Source organism: Balaenoptera musculus, chromosome 1 (genome assembly GCF_009873245.2).
Source record: "Balaenoptera musculus isolate JJ_BM4_2016_0621 chromosome 1, mBalMus1.pri.v3, whole genome shotgun sequence".
NCBI lineage: Eukaryota > Metazoa > Chordata > Mammalia > Artiodactyla > Balaenopteridae > Balaenoptera > Balaenoptera musculus.
Window position 1 is genome coordinate 16651375 of NC_045785.1, and position 20879 is coordinate 16672253.

General features: G+C 58.3%; 1 protein-coding gene across 6 annotated transcripts in view; it reads right to left on the reverse strand.

Moving 5' to 3' along the window:
* The window catches only part of LOC118880705 (RAP1 GTPase activating protein), a 66009-nt gene extending 47028 nt beyond the window's left edge, over positions 1-18981 (reverse strand). For 3 of the 6 annotated variants that reach the window (XR_005016369.1, XR_005016367.1, XM_036824545.1), the window contains exons 1-2: positions 4015-4287; positions 1903-1938 (exon numbers count right to left, since the gene is read on the reverse strand). Coding sequence is in view for 2 of the 6 variants with exons in the window: in XM_036824545.1 (XP_036680440.1) it covers positions 1903-1938; positions 4015-4058 (80 nt within the window). In the remaining 4 variants the exon portion in view is untranslated. Of the gene's footprint in view, positions 1-1902; positions 1939-3117; positions 3141-4014; positions 4288-18895 lie in introns of those variants that run through there. The other 3 variants (XR_005016378.1, XR_005016376.1, XM_036824556.1) reach the window with 3 other exon arrangements.
* Positions 18982-20879: the final 1898 nt, after the last annotated feature.

Below are 20879 nucleotides of genomic sequence, written 5' to 3' on the forward strand. Positions count from 1 at the left end.
TGGCGACCATATTCCCATTGATCGGAAATGCAGGGCGTGGGAGAAGTGAGTCCCAGCCTGGAAGGTGAGGTGGAGACAGGCCTTGAACGCCAGAAAATCATAACTGACAGTCAAAGTGACCACCCACTTACAGGGCACTAACTAGATGCCAGGCACAGGCTGGGGGCTAAGCAATTGGCTTGGGGATGGGGGAAGAGAGGGCCTAGGGGCTAGCACCAAGGACAGCAGCTCCAGCAAGGAGGGCGTGGGGCAAGGCATTGTGGGTGATGGGCAAGTCCTGGTCATCCCAGAATCTTATTTTGTAAGTGTGTCAACTGAGGCCCAGAGAGGGGAAGGGACTTGCCCAAAGTCACACAGTGGTTAGTTACTATTAGTCCTAGACCCTCGTTTCTTGACTCTTCATTCAAGGCTCCCTAGAGTGGGCTTTCTGAGTCACTCCTCCATCTTTCTGACTCCTCCTCCATCTTCAAGTCTTCCCTCAGGTGCATCTGTCAGATCTGCCCTGTGGCCTGGAGGCCCTGGGACAGAGTGAGTGAGACTCTGGGTTCTGCACAGAGCCTGGAAGATCGATATTCAAATCCCAGCTCTGCCACTGACTAGCTGTGTGAACCTGGGCAAGTCACTTGCCCCCTCCATGCACCATTCTTCTCATCTGTAGTTAAGGCTAATGGTCCCTGACTCAGAGATGTGGTAAAGATTATGTGAGATGATGCAATTCAAGCACCTAACAGTACCCGGTGCACAGCAGGTTCTTGACAAATGGCAGTTGTTGGGATACTATTATTGAACTCTTTGAAAGAAAAGGCATTTTTCTCACCTCCATCTGTATCTCTCCTCGCCCTACCCCTGCTCTGGGCTTGGCATATGGCCTTGCACATGGTAGAGACTCAAACTGGCTTTGCACGTAGTAGAGGCACAGCAGCAGGAGACAAAACCCAGAGAGGGAGAGTAACTGGCTCCAGGTGGCACAGAGAGTGTCAAAGGAAAATAAAAGGGCAGGCCCTGGAGCTCAGCCTGGGCACCCCGTTTGCCTCCCGCCCCAGGTGTGGCTTCCTAGGGAGCTCTGGCAGCAGGTAAGGCAATGGTGCCAGATAGGAGTCATCCAGCAGCTGGGGGGCACTGCAGGGCCTGGGGACCCCAGGAAGCCCTCAGCAGGGGCAGAAAGCAGAAGCCAGAGCAGCTGGGGGCTCTCCTGCTGGAGTTAAAGTGGCAGCAGGAGCAGCCAGCCGGACCCAAGTGATGCCGGTGCCAGGGAAGCCGGGAGGCACCCGCCTGCTGGGGCATCGGGCTGGGGGGTGTGAATCCCAAGGTGAGGCTGCACCTCCACCCACTGCGCACAGTGTTGGGGAAGCTGCAGACACTTCCTCCTCCAGAGAGAGGCAGCCTCAGACACAGGAAATGGGCTGCAGGAGGGCGTTCTGAAGGCTGTGTATGGAGTGGAAGTAGAGGGTGTGGGGGTCAGTGGCCAGGAGCCACCATGAGATGGGAAAGAACAGAGAAAAGGAAGGAAACCCTTTCACTGAGGGCCTACAATATGCCAGGCCCTGTTTTGCTTTTTTTTTTTTTGGTACAACTTTTGCTCTGTTAAATAGGCATTTTAATCCCCATTTCACAGGTGAGAGCACTGAAGTTCAGAGAGGTGAGTGAATTGTTGAAGGTCACACAGGCAATGGCAGAGCTGAGATTTAACCTGATTTGCCTGACTCCAAGGCAGAGCTCTAGAAAGAACTGTGGTGATGGGACAGAGCTGGTAAGAGGGTCTGCCCACTCCAAGGCCTGCAGAGGATGGGTGGAGGATTGGTGAGGTCTGGTCTGGCATTACAGGGGGCAGTAATGGTTTGGGAGTGTCTCTAAAGTTCAGCCAAGCAGCCCAGCCCCTCCCGAGAGCCCCTCAGTACTCACCACGCACTCCGGTGAGGGGTGAAGGACTTGTCCACCCTGAAACACAGCAAGAGGGACAGCAGGTGAGGGGGGCAGACCCTTCTTACCAGGCCTCGCCCAGCACATCAGGCCAATCCTAACTCACCCCCGCCCTTGCAGAGGGGCCTAGAGGAGGTATTGCTTCTAAGGTGCCTGATGCACTGTCACCATCCCCCATAGGCTCCAGGGGCCCTAATGTCAGTTTAGGGACATGTGAAGTTGTGGGGTGAAGAAGAAAGGAAGAGAGACAGGATTGGGGACAGGGGAGCAGGGGCCCAGGACCAGGCTCTGGGGGGGCAGCAGGGGTGGGGTTCCGCATGGGACGTCCTGGAACGGGCGGAGTGGGACAGTGGCCACGGCAGTTTGGGATCAGAGCAAGGATGCAGGGGCGCGGCTGGAGCCAACTGAGAGTGTTTCCAGATGGCACTGAAGGGTGTGGGTGTTCGTAAAGGTGGGCGGGAAGAACACCCCCCTCTACTTCCCCAGTGGCCTGCCTCGATCCCGGAGCTGGAGCTCACTCACATCCACGCAGGGGACAAACGCCTGGGAATCTGGGAGCAGGAGACCCATGAGGGGCTTCCTCTCCTAACCCACCCCCAACCCAGAGCAGAGCCAGAGGAAGACCTCAAGCCCCTGGAGCTCAGGGGCCACCCCCTGGCCTCGTCTCCCCCACTCCCTCCAGGTCCGGCATTAGAGAGAGTGTATAGGCAGTGCCCCCTCCCAGAGGCTCCCCCCATTGCCCTCTGAGGGCACCTTGGGATAGGGGAGGGCTCCACCCTCCAGCCCAGCTGGGGGCCGAGGGGCTCAGCAGCTGTTGGGACAACAAACAACTCCTGCCTCCTGGTCAGAGGCCAGAGGAGAATGGGAAAGGGGCCCCAAACCGGACTCCGCCAGCTAAGGAGACATCTTCTGGGGAGGCAGGGCTGGGGTCTCCCAGGGATCAGCTAATGCGGACTCTGCAGATGGGGAAAGTGGGGCCAGAGAGGCCAGGACTCGCCCAAGGTCACACAACAGAATGCAGCCCCACTGCCCGGCTGCCTCTCGGTGTCAGCTGACCGGGAGGCTTAGGGCTCAACCCAGGCCCATCACCTGATGGCTAGCAGGGCCCCAGGCAGGGAGGGCAGCACTCGTCTCCCACCCCACCCAGCCCCTCTGCGGGGTCCCCTTGGAGGTTGGGTGTCCAGAGAGGGGACGTACCTTGGACACAATCCCCTCAGCTCAAAGAGCACATATTCTGCAGCGTTACATGTGTGAGCCCCGAGTGCTCTGCACCCAAAAGGTGGCCCCGTGTGTCCCTCTGACCACAGGGAGGCAGGGCCTGGTGAAGGTTATGCAACTACTTGGCCAGCCAGGGAAGGGGTTCTGGCCAGTCTGTCTACCCAGTCTTCCTTCCAATTTACCAAACCTCTGCCTAAGGCAAGGATCCTCCCAGCCCACCTCTGCACTCCTCTGGGGTGGGCACTTGGGGTCAGGAGGAACAGTGACCCCGAGATGGACCAGACACCACTCTGACTCCCCCCGCCTCCACAGGTCTCCAGGTCCAGGCAGCCAGCAGCCCTGGGAGGAGGGGGGTCCTGAGAGCCACGCAGCGAGGTGCCCAGGGGAGGAGGTGGGCAGAGGTCTGCTAATGGCTTCTAGGTTCCCTTCCTCCAAAGCCTCACTGCTGGGGCCCAGCAGCTTCAGGGACCAAGTCAGGGCCCCTGCAGGGCCTCCCCTTGACCTGCCTTTTCCTCCCCCCACGACCTATACGTGCACCCAGGAGTGCACACACACAGGCCCACCTGCCGGTCCACACACAGTCATACACATAAACACTGTCACACACTTAGACACAAACACAGAAATGCCCGCGGCCACTCGCGTCCCCACGCGTGCACATGGGCACCCAATCGGAACACACACACACACACACACGCACACGCAGACTTCCCAACCCTACGAGTTACGTACTGACATCAAACGCTCACCTCACACCTAAGCACAAATTCACAACTACAGAAACCAAGGCAGACACCCGCGGGCGCGCGCGTCCACCCCCCGCCCTTCCCCGCGCACCCCCGCGCGCGCACGAGCGCCCCCGCCCGGCGCACCTACCCTCCGTAGGCCCCGAAGGTGAAGCTGCGCTTCCGGCCGCTCATGGTGCCGCCGCCGCCCGCGCCACCCGCCCGGCCCGCGCCGAGCCGGAGCCGCCTCCCCGCGCCCGGGTCACCTTGGCAACCCGAGCCGCCCCGCCCCCGGCCACAAGCCCCGGGATTGTCCGCGCCCCCGCGGGCTGTGGTCCAGCTGTCGGGGGCAGCCGCGCTCAGAAAGGGCCGCTTGTTCGCGCCGCCCTCGGGCCGGGAGCAGGGGATTCGCTGGACTTTCCGAGCTGGGACCTCGGGGCGGGGAGGCGGGAGGGCCGGGCGGGGCCTCGGCGGTAGCGGCGGGGGGGCGGGGAGAGGTTAGGACGAGGCCAACCCTCCACTTCCAGACCAGGGCGTACCGAGCTGCAGACCCTCTTCTGGAGGCGACACCCTCTTCCATCCCCCCCCTAGAGCTTTCCGGTTCTGTCGGCGGATTTGTCCCCCTGTCATCACGAAGGGGAAGCTCATAGCGAGCCGGGTCCAGAATTTGGAATCCAGGGTCAAAATGGTCTGCACTGTACCTCGACTTTCTCATCTGTAAAATAGGACGAATCCCGCAGGGCCCTTGTGGTGAGTTAATGTGTGTGGAGCGCTCTGCCCAGGCCTGACACAGTCAATGCTAAATAAGTGCCAGCTAGGGGAGTCCCGCACTGTGGGTCAGAAGCTCTGCTCTTGAAAGAGTGAAGGAAGGAATTGCCCACTCTCATCCCCCACTCCCAGGAGCCCTTCTTTGCCCAGGTGAGGAGGAAGAGGGCGAGAATGGAGATGCCCCACCCTCTTCTTGAAAATCATCCATCCTGGGTTCCTCAGCAACCTTCCCTTCGGAGGGAAACGGGGCTCGAAGTTCTAGAGCTGTTCATACATTCACTCAACAAACACCCTGAGCCCCTCGTCTGCACCCAACTCACCCAGAGCTCACAGCCCAGTGCTCCACCCCACAGGAAGCTGTCTCTCCTGCCCCAAGTAAAGGTGTGTCAGGAGACAGGGGACACTGCCCCTGCCCCCAGGACTCACCCACCCCTCCCAGAACACCCACTCTGCCCCCACGCCCTGCACCCAGGGAGGCCCTCATAGAAACCTGAGGTTTTCTATGGGGTTTTCTGTTTAAAGGGACTTCAGGGAACAGATGCAGTGGGGGGATGAGGGAGAAGGGACACCCAAGGGCACAACGATAGGGTGGCAGGGATTCTTCAGAAGCCTCTCAGGAGCTGTTCTGCCTGGGCCCTGAGCCAGGGCTCAGTGAGCTCCATCTTCCCCTGGGAAGTGGCTGGTCTGGGTACCGGGCTCCACAGTTTGCCTCACCCAGGTCGGGGATGGGGGGCACAGCAGTCTCCTAATTTCAGACGTGAAGAAACTGAGACCTTGGCTCACAGCAAATATTCCTATCTTGGTGGATTTCCACCCCCCGCCAGCCCCTCCCTCTGCCCCAGCCTGGACCCCTTCTCCTCTCCACACATTCTGGTGGGTGGAGGAGCCCTCAAGAGCCCCTTGCGGAGTTCAGAGCCTGGGCAGGGCCAGCATGATTTTCTCGGCCCTAGAACCACTCCCTTGGTTTGGTTCTCAGAGGAGGGTCTGGCTCTCTCTTGGCAGGGTGCTCTGGAGCCAGGGCTGGGCCCCTTCTGCTCCGGGCAGGGCGGCAGATTCTGGGGCAGTGTGGGAAGCCCACTCCTCACAGGGCAGTCTGGTAGGGCTCCCGAGGGGCAAACCCTAGGAGCACTGAGATTGGCCCAAAGAGGGAGGAAGTCTTTCCTTCCTAAGTGGCAGCAGCAACAGGGGCGCCCAGAGAGCTGGGGTGGAGGGAAGGGCCAGGAGCTGGGCCTGGGTCATAAGGGGTTTGCACAGTGTCAGGGCTGGGGCCCAGGACTCCAGCCCCATCCAGGGTGATGCACCCACCTGGACGTTTCCCTCGGCCTCGCCACTCTCTTTTCAGTGGGAATGATTCCTGAGTGGGCTCTGCATATCCACTTGGCAGGGTGGCCAAGAGGCCTCTGATGTGCCAAGTTCCCCAGCCGGGCCTGGCCCCCGGGAGGCCCTGCTGGTGCTGGGACAGTGGGCCCTTGAGAGGGGCCATGGGGGCTGCAGGGTTCCCACCGAAGACAAAGAGCCCAGTGTGGGCTCCGGACTCTTGGGCTCTGACCAGCTGCAGCTGCCTCATTGGCAAGAGCTGGGGGTGGGGTGGGGGTGGGTGTCACAGTCCCTCAGCCGGCGATGCACAGGACACTCCCAGGCCAGCTCCCGGTCCCGCCAGCAATAGCAGAATTTAAATGCACCTTCTGAACCTGCAAAACCACTTCTGAGAATTTACCCTCTACGTCACCACAGGTGAGTCTCAAGATGAATGGCCAAGGACAAGAGACAGGAAGGCAAGTGCTTATATGCTCATTCTTGTGAACCCTCTCAGGGTTCAAATCCCAGCTCTCCCACTTGTCGGCTGTGTGACCTTAGGCAAGTCACTTAATCTTTCTGTGCCTCAGTTTCTTCATCTGCAAAATAGGGTTGATGATGAATATAAAAGTACCTACTTCAAAGGGTTTTGCCAAGGATTAACTAACTTAATACTTACAAAGCATTGAGAATAGTATTTGAATCACATGAGTTTGTTAAATAAAACACTTGCTGCAGCATCATTTGTATTAGGCCGAACTACATGAAATCACCATTTTTTTTTTTTGAGTTAGCAAAGATTTATTAGTAAGAGTTCCAAAACAAACTAACAGCCGTCCAGATAAATAGATCAAAGTCCATGTGCACCATGCAGTATATGCAGCTGTTGGAAAGAAGGGGGCAGCTCTATGTGTGGGCACATGAAACAACCTCCAAGACAGACACACAGACACACACAGAGGTGGGGCAGCAAGGGCGGAGGTGCCAGGCCAGGCTCTGACATTTCCTCGCTGTATCGTGTTTAACAGTCCCCAGACGTCCAGCCTCCACTGGCCACAGTGACAGGGAGCTCAATACTCTCCAGGCAGCACAGAACCGGTGCTTGCCGACTGGCACTGTGAAGCCACTGCCGTCTTTGGGATGGGACAGAGCTCCCTTCTTCCTTTCCCTGCAGCCTCTCCCCTAGAAACCAGAGCCAGGCTGTCCTCCAGGGTCCAGGCCCTCCCTCTAGGAGGAAGCCTCCCTTCTGGGCCTCCTAGATTTGCACCTGAGTTGTTCAAACAGGTGCCAGACTGTGTGAAGGAGGAGGGAAGGGTGCAGGGGTGGAGGGTTGCAGAGCTCCCTTTCCAAGTTCACCCTGGGTTGAACTCTGCGAGTTCCACCCAGCTGCCTCCAGCTCCCACTTCCCAACCCTCAGCACGGAAATGTAAGGGCACAGGGAGGGGCAGGCTCCTGGGAAGATCTCAGGCCTGGGCTCCAGATGGGGCTGGTGGGGTCAATTCTTGCTACGGTCCCCAGCAACCTCCCCTGTTCTCCCTCCCCCCTGTCATTCCCAACCATGATATCTGCTGGGGGCATCCTGGGCAGGAGGCAGGGCAATCCTGGACTTCCTGCCTGGCCAGGCAGCCTCTTGTGTTAACCAGTTTTCCTCTCTGGGCCTCAGCTTGCTCATCTGTTAAAACACCCACTTTTACTTTGCTGGGTTAGAGACTGAATCATGGAAAAATGAGAATTTCATAGGTTCGAAGCATCACTGTCCTTAGCTCATGGCCTTTCTAGCCAAGCCATACCCACCCAATCCCAAGATGCCGCAAACCCTGAGCTCCTGGAAAAGGAGCCTCCTGGAGGGTCCCCAGGCCCTGGGGAAGGAGGGAGGAGTGGGTGTGGCTTGGCTCACACCCTCTCCCCAAGTGGCTGCCCAGTGAAGTTAATGAACCAGCCATCCTGACTCTGAGACTGCCATCCCATCCAACGAGTTCCTGAGACCTCTGCCTATTCAGAAACCTACTGTGTGTCTGACACTCTTCAGGAACTAGGGGTAGAGGATGAATAAGACCGTCTGTAGTGGACCTGTGTGCGCACCTGCGCAGAAACTTCACCAGGTCACATGTGCACTTGTCCTTGTACTGTGCGCAGAGACATCTAATGCCTACAGCGATCATATCAAGGTCAAATGCATGCAGACATGCTCACATGAACACCAGCCCCACACTTACAAATCCACATGCACACAAGCATGCAAAGGTCACATCAAACTCACACCCACAGGTCCCAAATCTGTGAGTGCTCACCTACTGACTGTGGCTGGGTTTGTACACACATGTGAATACACACCAATGACAACAGATTCATACACAGAAATCACAGGCCCACACAGATCACATTATGTTCACACAAAATATACACACAGACACACGTGCGCACACACATCACACACACACACAGCGCTCAGCCAACTATTGGGAAGAAATAAAGGTAGGGGTCCAGTGGTGTGCAACTGCTACATCCCCAAGGAGAGGGGAAGCCAAGACCCTCTCACACATTATAGGCTGGAATCCAGCCAGCCTCCCTCTCCTGCCCCCCTGCTAAGGGCATGGCACTCCCTGCCCATTTTCAGAAGCAGGTAAGTTGAACTGGAAGGGAGACTAGTTACACCCAGAGCTCCACCCAGGGCAGCTGGGTGGACTGAGCCCTGTACCGGGGGCAGGAGATCTGGGTTGCGGCTCCCGGCTCAGCTGGTCACTCATTGTGTTTCCTAGCACAATCTCTTCCTGCTTTTGGCCTCTACTGGTCCATCTGTAAGATGGGGGATGGGATGCCCCGACAGTTCCTTAAGGTGCCATGCTCCCACTCAGCCAGTCAGGGATGCTGTGAACCCCTCTTCACCCAGCCAAGTCCCCCACCTTGTCAATGGTTCTCAATGGGGATGGCTCTGCCCCCTGAAGGGCATTAGGGAATTACGCGTGGGTGGTTTTGGTCCTCCGCAGTTACTGGGGGTCACCGCTGTCACTCAGTGGGTGGAGGCCAGGAAAGCTGTGCCAGGGGGAGAATCCCACCCAAGGAGACCTGCTGTGCATCAAATATCCCCCCAGATATTCACGTGGGGGAAAGGCCCGTTTATCCCATCCTACAACTTAACTCTGGTTTACATATGAGTATTTTTTAGTGTGGTTTTATACAAACTGAGTCTTCAAAAGATGTAACTACTGGAGCCATTCTGAACTAGAAGTCAGGTACCACGATAAGATTTTTCTATCCTTAAATCTAAATTTTTTTTAATATACAAACAGGGGCAAGCATTGGTTACTTCATTAGGTCCTGTGGGGTGATCATGCCAGACTTTATCTGTGGAAGTGAGGGCTTTTACTTCTCTTAGGGCAGTGTGTCGTTTGGTTTTTTAAATTGTGTGTGTGGGTAGGCTTATTATCCGGGAATACCATTACATGAGAATAAAGAACGCTCTTTAAAAATGTGTTCTGAAATGGGCCTGAGGAGTCCGCCGCGGTCCCGGGCGCCCTCAACTGGTCACCACGGGAACTGCAGGGCTAGGGCCGGGAGGGCTCCAGGACCAGGGACAGCGCCCCGGGCGTCTCTTCTGGGGAGGGCTGGGACCCGAGGGCGCCCCTAGGAAGCGCCCTGCATTCCCGGCCGCGCTCTGGTTACCCCCGCCCCCCGCACTCCTCACTCCCCCACCTTGAGCGAAGGCGGCCTCCCGAACGTGCCTTTTCCCTAATCCCCAGAGCGAACTGCCGCGCCTCTCCGGCCCACAATGACACACCTGCGCGCCACAATGGTGGCACCTGTGCCACCGCCCACCGTGTTCCCGCCGTCCCCTCTCCCCCGGGAACCGACCCCTCGGTGTGCAGATCATGGAGGCGCACCTAAGTGCCCTGGGACCTCTCTGATCTCCACAACAGCCCCCTGAGGCAGATTACACAAGAGTTGTGTGTCAGCCGTGATGGATGGAGAAACTGAGGCCTGCAAATAGAGCAGATCCAGCTCTCCTTCCGCCCCCTCAAGACCTCATCCTCCATCATACACGCACCCCAGCTCAGTAAGAGCAGCTACGAGTCCCCGAGGCCCTGTACCAAGCACTCTCGTTGGTTCAGTGCTCATGACCACCCTGTAAACTACGTGCTATTATCATCCCCGTTCACAGACCAGGAAACAGAGGCCTTTTGAGAGACTAAGTGGCTTGCCTAAGGGCCAGGGAAGACCCCCTAAGGTAACTCAGCTCTGAGTCACTCTCAGGGACACTCCTGCAAAAACAAAGCCCTTCAAACAGCACACGCTGCCCTGCCCTGACACCCCTGGAAGCCTGAGAGCCTCCTCTGCCTCAAGACTTGGGTGGGGTGGTTGCATGGGGACCCACATTCCTCACAGAAACACCCCCATCTCCCCATCCTCACAAGCTTTAGTCTCACAAAGCACTTCCCCAAGGCACACAGTAGGTGCTCAACAAATATTTGCTGCTTGGCTGAAGCCTGCCTTCCAGGAACCAGGCTTCTAAATGCACAAACACGCAGCCTGGGCACAGGGCCTGGACACAGAGCAGGGCAGTGTGAGTCAGGGGTAAGGGCACAGGCCTCAGAGCTGGGCAGAGCTGGGCTCCAGCCCAGTCCTGAGCTGTGGGGCTCTAAGCCTCAGTTCCCACGTCTGGAAAATGGACGTATACCAGCTCTTGGCTCACAAGGTGATGGTGAGCATCGAACAAGGTGATGCACACAGAGAGAGGACTTAGCACGGTGCCTTGTGCCCACGAAGAGCTTGCATGGTGGCGGCTGCTACTGCTATTGTCCGCACAGTCTTCCTTGTGGTGTACAAAATCCAGAAGCCCCTGCTGAGTCATGCCCACGTTTCTCACAAGGGTAAATCAGGCTACAACAGACACCGTGGGCAAGAGGAAGGGCAGAGAGAGAGGTTGCAAACACACAGTCTGTGGCCAGGCTGGGGACAGAAGGGGGGAGGGCAGCCATCCTTGGCGGGGCCAGAGAGTCTAGGAGTGTTTGGAGATGCCCTACCTCACTGTCTAATCTCTGACCCTCAACCCCTGGCCTCTGACTCCAGATCAGCTCCCTGGTCTCCTCAGCACAGAAGGCACTCCATAAATGTCAGTGAATGAATGTATGATGTCCTAGGTTGGCTATGAGCAAAAAGAAGGACAAAAGAAATTTTATTCCTATCATAATACATACAGGGGTTGACATCAGCATGGGTTCGGAGTCAGGTGGACCTGTGTTTGAATTCTCGCCTCTGTCTGTCACTTCCTGGTTTATGACTTTGGGCCATTTTCATAACCTCTCAAAGCCTCAGTTTCTTCATCTGTAAAAGGGGATGGTAATGAGAATAACAGTACTTACCTTATAGGGTTGTTCTTAGGATTCAGTGTAAAGTGCTCAGCCCTGGCACACGAGAGGGGCCCAATAAGTGGGGGCCGTCCTTAGTACTGTTACTGGACTTGTGCCAGCACAGCCATACACTGAGTCAGGAGACCCAGGTCCTAGGCCCAGCTCTGCCACTGGCTCAGTGTGACTGTGGGCAGGTCCCTTCCCCTCTGGCACCCAGTTTCCTTCTCTGTAAAATGAAGGCTCTCCAAGGTGCCTTCTCAGTCTGATTTGGGGGGCAGCCTGGGCCCCATGGGCATGGCAGGTGGAGAGGCCCCTAGGAAACAGCTCTGCCCCTCAGTCTACACTCTCGGCAGGGAGCGGGTGGTGTATTCCCATGACAGGGGAGGAAGGCAGGCATCACTGGGAGTCCCGGAGCTTCACCTGACACCTGCCTCGTGCCCACACAGACCTCTCAGAAGCAGCCCCCCCCCCGAGACACCCCCCACACTGTCCCTAAGGCAGGATGCAGTCCTGGAGTCACACCACGTGGGCTCTAAGTCTCAGGGGACATGGGATGGTGCAGTGGGCTCAGGCGAAGCAAGAGCTGGGTTTGGAGTCCAGCTTGTGCCCCAAGGCCCATCCCTTCACCTCTGTGAACCTCAGTTTCCTCGGCCACAAAGTGAGGAGAATAACAACGGCAAAACGAGTCCTGCCAGCCCTGAGGGTTCTGGCGCACGTCGGAGGCAACCCAGATGTGAAAGCCCTTTGTGAATTGCTGCCATCGGGTGTAATCATCATAATTATTATCTATAAAATGAGGGGGTTGGACCAGCTGATCTCCATGGGCTCCTCTCCAGCTCTGATGCTGAGGATTTCATGAGCTGGGAGTTCATGCAGCCAGAGGGGGCCAGGAGAATCCAGGGTCTGTGGGATTTCACGTCCCTGGGAACCTCTGCAAACAAATCTCCCCATTCTCTCCTCTTCCCCCAACTCAGCCCGGGGTGCTGAGCCCCACGGACAGGTCATGGGGAAGGGAAAAGGGAGGGAGGGGGAGCTGGGAGGTTCAGGGCCAGATCCTGCAGGTGTGCGGCAGCCCCAGGGTTTGAGCCCCAGCCCCACCCCTGCCCAGAACTAGGCCCCTCCCCTCCCCCTCCCCATCTCATTCTGCATGCAGTACACCAAAGTGGTTAAAAATGGAGTCAGACAGCCCTTAATTCAAATCTCAGCTCCAGCCACACACCAGCTGGGTGACCTTGGGCGGACTGCTTACCCTCTCTGAGCCTCAGTGGGCCTAATGACAGTTGTTCTGAGGATTAAATAAGACAGATCCATGAAAAGTGCTTAGCACAGGGCCCAGCATACTGTAAGTACCCAATTAATGCCCCCCACCTGCACCCCATCACTCAGCCTCCATTCTGCTTCTCCCCTGCCAGGAACGCTCCTGCATTGCTAAGCCAGCCAGCCAGCTCCCACCCTGGCTAACACAGGGCAGACCCCAATGGTGCAGCTGGGAGCAAGGGCAGGGGACAGGTCCAGGTTTCTCTGCCCCTCAGAGGACCACGGAGGGCCACACCTCTCCAGCTAGGGCGGTCTGGGGCCCTGCCCGGTGACTGGGACAGGTGAGGGCTTTGTCCCAGGGGCTCTGTGCAGTCCTGTTTCCGGAGGCTTGAAGCTCTGGGAGAGGGACCATAAGGGCACGCCTATGCACCTGGAAAAGCTCCCACATCTCAGGTGGAGGCAGGTGGTAAATGGGGCCAGGCTGGAGCCCACCTACCCAGAGCTTCAGCCCCATGGCCTCTCTCTGGACCCTCAAGGTCGGGACGCGGCACCAGGGTGGGAGGCGTGCCTGCCATCAGCCTGGGCCTCGTCCTGGCAATCCCTCACAGGTCAATGAGGGGTCCCACTTTTGAAACGGAGGAATTAGGGCTGCCCCAACAGTTCTGGCCCTGAGCTTGCAAGCAGAGAGAAATTCCCAAGGTCACCCTCCACCCACCCCCAAAAGTTCCAACTCAGAGGAATGGGGTCTTGGAAAGGGCTATCCTCTGAGCTGGGATGGGGGTGTCTTTCTCTTGCAGACTTGGCGTGGAGAACTCAGGAGCAGAGCAGAGGGCTGGACCCACACGCCTCACCTGTCCACTCCCCCAACAGCCTGGCTGTGGCAGGCATGTGGCTCCTGTGGCCTTGAGAAGGTCACGGCCTCTCTGGCCGCTCAGGAGTCTGTTTTCACCCACTGTCCCCTATAAATTGCAGCAGCCCCAGATTCTCAAGGGAGGCTGGGGAACATGTAGTTGCAAGAAACAGCACGATTCTCCCAGAGATACGACACACCTGAGGGTCATACAGCACGGTCACCAGCTCCACCTCACTGGAGCCACATTGCAAAGGCAGAAACTGCACCCACCCATTGCACAGATGGAAAGGGAGGCTCAAAGGGGCTGGCGACTTGCCCAAGATCACACAGCTAGTGGGATGAGGTCAGAGGGGGACATGTGTCTCCTGATTTCCGGCACAGATGATAGCCCCCTTCTTTCCTGACTGGTTGGTGCCTTGGTCCTCTTTCCTGTCCCTGGGATGGAAGATGCTGGAGCTCTCTCCTTTGCATACAGGGGGAAAATGAGACCCAGGGAAATGGGCAATGGAGCCACACTTACACAGCAGGAGCAGGGCAGAGAACTGGGCCAGGCTAATTCCTACCCAAGGCCTGCCCACAGAAGACTCAGCCACTCTCTCCAGTGGTTTTCCCATTGGCTTGCAGGGAAAATTCCTCAGCCTGGCAGTCAAGGTCCTTAATAAACTGGCTCCAACTCACCCCTACACACACCTTCCAGTGAAGCCAAACCAGTGTCCTGATTGCCACCTTTTCATGCTGTAGTGGTCACGCCACCAGAAATATCTTCACTCCTCCTTCCACTCGTAGTGACTCCACTCATAGCCACCATGACCATTTATCGACCACCTACTATGTGCCAGGCACTGACTCCCCAAGGGGGAAAACTACCCATCTCATGTGACAAGAGTAATGCCAACTGCCTTGGAAATGTGAGGTTATGGAAACAATTCCCACTGCCCCTAAAACATTGAATAAAAGGCTTATTTTTTCTTGCTGTAATAAAATATTTGAAGTTTCTTTTTTAAGATTTTTCTTCATATTTTTCTGGTGTTTGTTTTTTCTTCTGTGCATTCATATCTCTGAGTACAGCTCTATGTTTTTCAAAGCAGCTCCCAGCCATCATGTCTGATCTGCACAAAAAACACTCCCAGGTAGGCAGGCAAACAAGGGCTTATCATCCCTGTTCTATGGAGAAGGAAATGAGGCACAGAGAGAGTGAGTGACTTATCCAAAGTCACACAGCAGAAACTGGACTTGGATTCCTGACAACTCCCACCCCATCTCCTCTGAGTCCCCAACAAATGGCCACAATAAGCTGGAAACTGCCCTGGGTATTTGCCTACATTAATCTTCTTAACCCTCAAAACAACCCCATCAGGTACATAGAGTGGGTGATCCCCACTTTACAGATAAAGAAACAGAGGCTCAGAGAGATGGAGTAATGGGTTCCAAGTTGTGCAGTTAGTTAGTGGCAAAGTCATTTTTAACTCAGGTTTTCTTCCAAAAGGGGACCCCAGGGAGGGTGGCGCCATGCTGGCAGAGGCATTTACTAGAGGAGCGGGCAGGTCATTTGACCTCTTTGAGCCTTACCTCCTCATCTGAGACATGGCCACAGTAGCACCACACTGGGCTGTGGCAGGGACCGAAGGATGCCACACCCAGCTCATGTCTGTTTCCCCGGTGTCTATTACTGTCCCTGGGACACACTACACACTCAATAAATGCTTCCTGAGTGTGCAAAGGAGGGTCCTACCATTGTGCCAGCACACAGTGGGGGCACCACAGATTTGACTCCTTTCTTCCAGTGGGGAAGGCTGCTATCCCAGCGGAACCTCCCCGTTTTGGGGTGTCTCCCCACCAGCACCCCTCTGCTTCTTCTTCCTTCCTCTCTGAGTCACTGCCTGCAAGTACAAGTCTGCAGTCCTAAAAATAGAGCACATATGGGGGCATAAAAATACTCACAGATGTAAACTACAGCAGCAGCCCCCCTGCCCTCAGGTCCCCCTCTGTTGACCCCAGGGTGGTCGCCCCAGGAAATCCCTGGACTGGCAACCGCTGCTTGGCCTAGTGTGGACCCAGAGTTTTCCATCTGCCGGAAGTCCTTAGCCAGGGGCCCCCTCTTGCCCCACACTGCCCAGCAGAGCCAAACCTCCTTTCCTCGTTGGCACAGAGCTGCCACCTCACACCTCACACTCCCTAGCCAGGCCGAGCTGCCTCCCAGAGCTGGAGATGGGCCCAGAGGGGAGATGACTTCCCCGGGCCACACAGCCAGCAGGAGGCAGGGCCAGGCCTAGACTCAGAACTAGCGCCCTGGCAAGCCCAGGGTGAGCATCCAAGCGAGAACGGCAAAGCCCGGAGCCCCTCACTGCCCTCCACCTAGCACCAGTCTGCCCTGCAGGAGATATCTGAGCCCCCAGAAGCGCCTCTCAGCAGCCACCTCCCAGCGATGCCAGGCTCTCAGAGGCAGAGCCAGGGTGCCAGGGCCCAGGCAGGCAGAGGTTCTGCCGAGTGAGGAGGTGGGTAGAGGAGAACTCTGAGGTTTCCCCTCCGTTCACACCAGCTGGCCCCCAGCCTCGCTGGGAGGGCAAAGCAGAAGCCAGGACTTGGCAAGGTCTCCCGGAAAAGTGGCAAAGGAAAGGGAACCCCAGGGCTGCTTGGAGCCTGGGCTTGGGGGGTGTCCTGTTTTGGGAGGGGCCTGAGGAACAGCACCTCCAGGGGCAGCAAAGGGGTGGCCCAGGGAGAGGCTTCTCTGGCCACCTGGCAGGTATATGTCTGGGGGGAAGGTGGGCAGGAGAGGAAGGTCCACTGAGGGGGAACCACAGGTAGTTTCCCAGGATTCTCAGGGTCAGCCAACCTGGGTTCATGTGAACCAAAAAAGAGGGAAGAAGGTGAGGGTGAGGCTTTGCTGGGGGTGGCCAGAGGGGCCTCTGCCACCCCCTGCCGGGGTGGTGCTGAGTTCGTGTCCCCCGCACAGGAAGCTGATGTAATGCATGCGTGTGTGCACCCAGGGCAGCCTGGGTGTGGGTGGGTGCATGGGCCTATCTGCCAGGTTCACTTCTAAGGGTGTGGGGCTTCCTTGTGCTCTTTCCTGGGTGTGCGTCATGTGCGTGCCCTGGAGGAGGTAATGGAGGCCGTTATCAGCCCCATGAGGGCTTTGGAGGAGCCTCTTCTTCCTGACAACACCCTCCCCCTCTGTGTGCACCCAGCGTCTGGATGGCAGGTCTCTCCGCTTGCGGTACTGGTCAGAGTTAGAGGCGGGTGTCTTGGCCTGAGTGTGCGGTGCGTTCCTGTGTCTGGGTCCCGGGGTATCTGTGAATCGGAGCGTGTTTGCATCTGTGTCTGGCTGTGCACGGGTCTTGGTTGTTTGTGCAGCCGTGTGGCTGCTCAGCGGTGTCTGACGGCCAGGACAAAGGCCTCCGCAGACAGACAGGTGGCGTGGAAGGCAGACCTGCCCCAGGAGTCCTCAAAGGGCCTCTCGGCTCTGGAACAGGACAGCCGGCAGGGGTGGGGCCTGGTGAGAGGGAGGTGGAGCCGGGTCTCAGGGTTCCCTTACCCCAGGCTTGTGCTGACCCAGCTGGGGGCCTGAGGCCAGAGCAGCAGAGACGCCCGAGCCAAAAAGGAGACCACCTGCATTTCAAGCGGCCGAAGGAACAATCTTTCTTGTCTCACAGGGGTGGAGGGTGGATAGAGAGGGGTGTCTGGAGACCCCTGCCAGGCAGGCAGCCGGGGCAGAGAGGAGAGCAGAGGGCTTTGCCCAAGGAAGGCTGGGAGCTGGGAAGGTCCCAGGGAGGGAACACACACCATCATGGCCGTGGGCAGAGGCAGCAAAGCAAGCACGGGGCTCTGGGAAGGGAGAAGGTCTGAGTTCTGGACCCTGAAGAAAGGTGAAGTCCTCCTCAACCCGACCCAGCTTCCCACCTCCATCCCAGAGGCACCCTCCCCCCTCCCCCCCGCACCCCCGGCCGCACAGGAGACCAGGTCACCTGTGAACCGCTCTACCTTGTTACTGACACTGTCTCCACCCCACCACTGTGGAGATCCGTCTGGACCAGGAGTCAGAGAACTGATTCTAGGCCAGCCAAAGGTGACTCTGTGACCTTGGACAGTTCAGTCAGCCTCTCTGAGCCTCAGTTTCCTCATCTGTGCAATGGAGACTCCAGTTCCCCTCCCTGAAACATTGTTGTGGGTAAGGAAGGCTCTCTGCCACTTGAGGATTAATCGTGACCCTGGAATCCTTTCCAAGGCCATTAAGGTACCCCTCTGCTTCCCCAGACCCTCCAGCTGCCAGGGGGTCTCAGAGCGAGACGCAGGTCCCAGACAGAGGAATGGGGGCCATCTTGGGGCCAGCTGGGCATGACTACCACCTGCCCCACTCAGCCGCTGCCCTCTCCCTGTCCAGGGGCCCCTTTGGCTGATTCCCCTCTCATTAGCTAGGAAGCTCAGGGCCGCCCACCCCCTTGCCCTGGCCCAGCCTCTTCCTCCAGACATCCTTGGGAAGGAGGGACCACCACCCTGTGGCAGGCAGGGTGGACCAGGAGCCTGGGGAGGAGATGCTGCCTCCTTCCTTCATCTCCCCTCTGCCTGCCTCTCCTGCTCCGTCCTGACCCAGCTTCTCCCAGACGCCCTCCTGCTGGCCTCTGACTTTGGAGAGGAAGGGGGATGAAGCACAGGGACAGATGCCCATGTGCCATGTGTGAAGGGTGGGGTATCCTTGATTCCACCCCCAGGCTTGTGGTAGGACCCCAACAAAAACTAGGGGTCACGCACAGGTCGGGGTCTAACTACCATGGAGGGAGGGAGCTCACGTCCTGAGCTGGTGTCTGTGTGTGTGTGTGCATGTGTGAACACAAGGGATCTTCCCCAAGCCCAGGCGCCCCACGGCTGGCACCAAAGCGTCTGCGGGTCGCGGGGACCGCCCTGTGGATTCCCACCGAGTCCTCAGATCCTGCGGAGCCGGGGGGCGGGGTGGGGGAACGGGGCGACGAGGGGGCGTCCGACTGCGTGACGCGGGGGTGCCCTGTTCCGCGGCGGGTCAGAGACGAGGCTGGGGGGATGCGCGCTGTCCCTGGGGAAGCAAGGACATCACTGCCCCCTCGGTTCAAGGTCGCTGGACCCCCACTTCCTTCCTCTGAGGACCCTAGTGCCTCCTCCCGGTGGCTGTCGGGGCCGGGCCCCTCCCCAGAAATCGAGAGAACGCGCCCATTTCTCCGCGCCCCCTCCTCAGGGTGAGCCCAACACGGAACCCCCACCCACGCAGGGGGGTGGGACCCGAGCCCCCCCTCCCGAGCCGCGGCCTCGACCCACCCCCGGAGACAGGGGGCTGAGCCGCCCCCCCATCCCCCGCCCGCAGCGCGGCCAACGCCAGCCTGCGCCCCCTCCCCGCCGGCCCCCAGCCCCCGGGTCCCCGCCCGTTGCCCGCACCCTCCTGCCCGGCCCGCCCGCGCCGGGTCTTGGCTGCCGGCCGAGGGGAGCCCGGGCCACCTCCGTCCCTTCCCCTTCCCAGAGCCGCCGCCCGGGCGAGGCGGACTCACCCGCGGGCCTGGGCCGGGGCTTCCTGGGCTCGGCGCTCCGGAGCCCGCGGCAGCCGCTGCAGCTCTGGTCGGACGCGGCTCGGCGTTCGCCGCCGCCGCCGCCGCCGCCGCAGTTCGGGGGGTGGGGGGGGCGGCGTCACGTGACCGCGGAGCCTCCTTCCCGGCGCGCTCCCCCCCCCACCACCACTGCGGAGCCAGAGCTGGAGCCGCGGGCTCGGCGGAGGCCCCTACTCGGCCGCCCGCCACAGCAGGTCCCGGAGGCGGGCGCTCTGCGCCCCATTTTACAGGTCGGGTAACTGAGAACTGGAGAGGGCAAGGACCGGCTCAAGGTTACACGGCTAAACTGGCAGGGCCGGGCGAGGACCCAGCGGTCCAGCCGACAGTCCCTGCTCCAAGGGGAGAGGGGCAACTTCTGCGACAAGTGGGGTCGACGGGAAAGTGGGGGACACGCCCTAGGCCCGCGAGTCTGCAGGGGCGGGGAGGAAGGAGAAGGCGGCCAGGTTTAGCTGGATGAGGAAGCTGTGCCCCCGCGGCACGTCCTACGCGCCCGGGCGCTTCGCGTGCCTCCTGGCAGCGGCCGCGCGGTGGCCCCGCAGCCGGTTAGCGGCTCTCCGACATCCTCCCAGGACTAGGTAGCTCTCTTCCTACTCCCAACCTAACCGGGGAACGGGGGTGGCGAACCTCAGGCCACGCTCGAAAGGAGAAGTAGAGGGAAGGCTGCAGGAGAAAGGGGGGGTGAGGGCAAGAGTGAAAACCCAGGCACGAAGGGGCCTCAGACATCACCTTAACCTGACCTCTGAGACCCAGAGAGGGGAAGAGGCTTGCCCAAGGTCACAATCAAGTGAGCAGCAGCAATGCTGTGGACTCTTGAGCGGCTCCTGGGCCCCTCTCCCCACTGGACTCCCCTCCAAGGAGCAACCACCCTAGATGAACAGAGGAAACAGGCAGTGTGCCTACAAGGCCAGAGCTGTCGGGGACCATGGGTGAGGCTGTGGTTGGTAGGCCTGTGTCACACAGAATGCTGATTTTAGAGGCGATCTTTACACCTCTGGATCTCACGCCCTCGCTCTAATAACTGGAGAAACTGAGGTTGTGAAAGGGGTAGAAACCTCCATCTCGTCTACCCTCCAAGGTCAGTGAGTCCATAGGCCCACTTCACAGACAAGATTTAAGGAAGATTCAAGACTTGTATTCATTTACTCACCATATTTGTTGAGCACCTGCTGTGTGCTTACCAAGGGACCGTCACTTCCACGGTCCCCATTCCCCCCTCTATCTTCCCAGCCATGGGGATTCATTTCATTAAGGAAAAGACCTGGGGCCTTCAGCAATGCTTCTATCAGCCTCTGGACAATCTGAGCCTTTCAAGCCTGAGTTTTCAGTCCCACAGGGGTTGGGACCAGGGCCATGTTTCCCCACCAAGGCTCTCACCTCAACCAACAGAGATTAGAATTAAGGGGGAGTAGCAGGCCATTCCTCACCCTCATCCCATCTCCTGAAAATGTGAAAAGGCAGAGGGGATGTAGGGATGGGGCACGCATTCTTTCCAGTCCTTCTGTGTCTCTTCCGCAGGCACGCCCCAGCCATGGGTGGGAAAGAGTTCCCAGCCCAGGGCTTCTCAAACTTCTAAGAGCACAGGAGTGGCCTGATCCAGATTCAGTGGGTCTGGGGCCTGGGCTTCTGCATTTCTAATACAGCTTCACAGCATTGCCGGTGCTCTGGGGCCACAGATAACATTTTGAATAGTGCTGGCAGAACAAGGCCTTCAGGGAAGAAGAAAGAAAACTGCAGGGGCTCCGAGAGCAGCACCTACTCACTCTGGGCCCCCCCCCCACCCCGGGGGGGCGTTTGATTTCCTGCCTAAGCATCAGGCCTGAGCCTGATCCTTCTCAGGATGCACCAGGGCTTTATAGTTTGGTTCAAAGCTGTAGTTAAGAGGGAAGAAGTTGAATGAGACAAGGTACTTCTGGGGATGGTGCAGAAG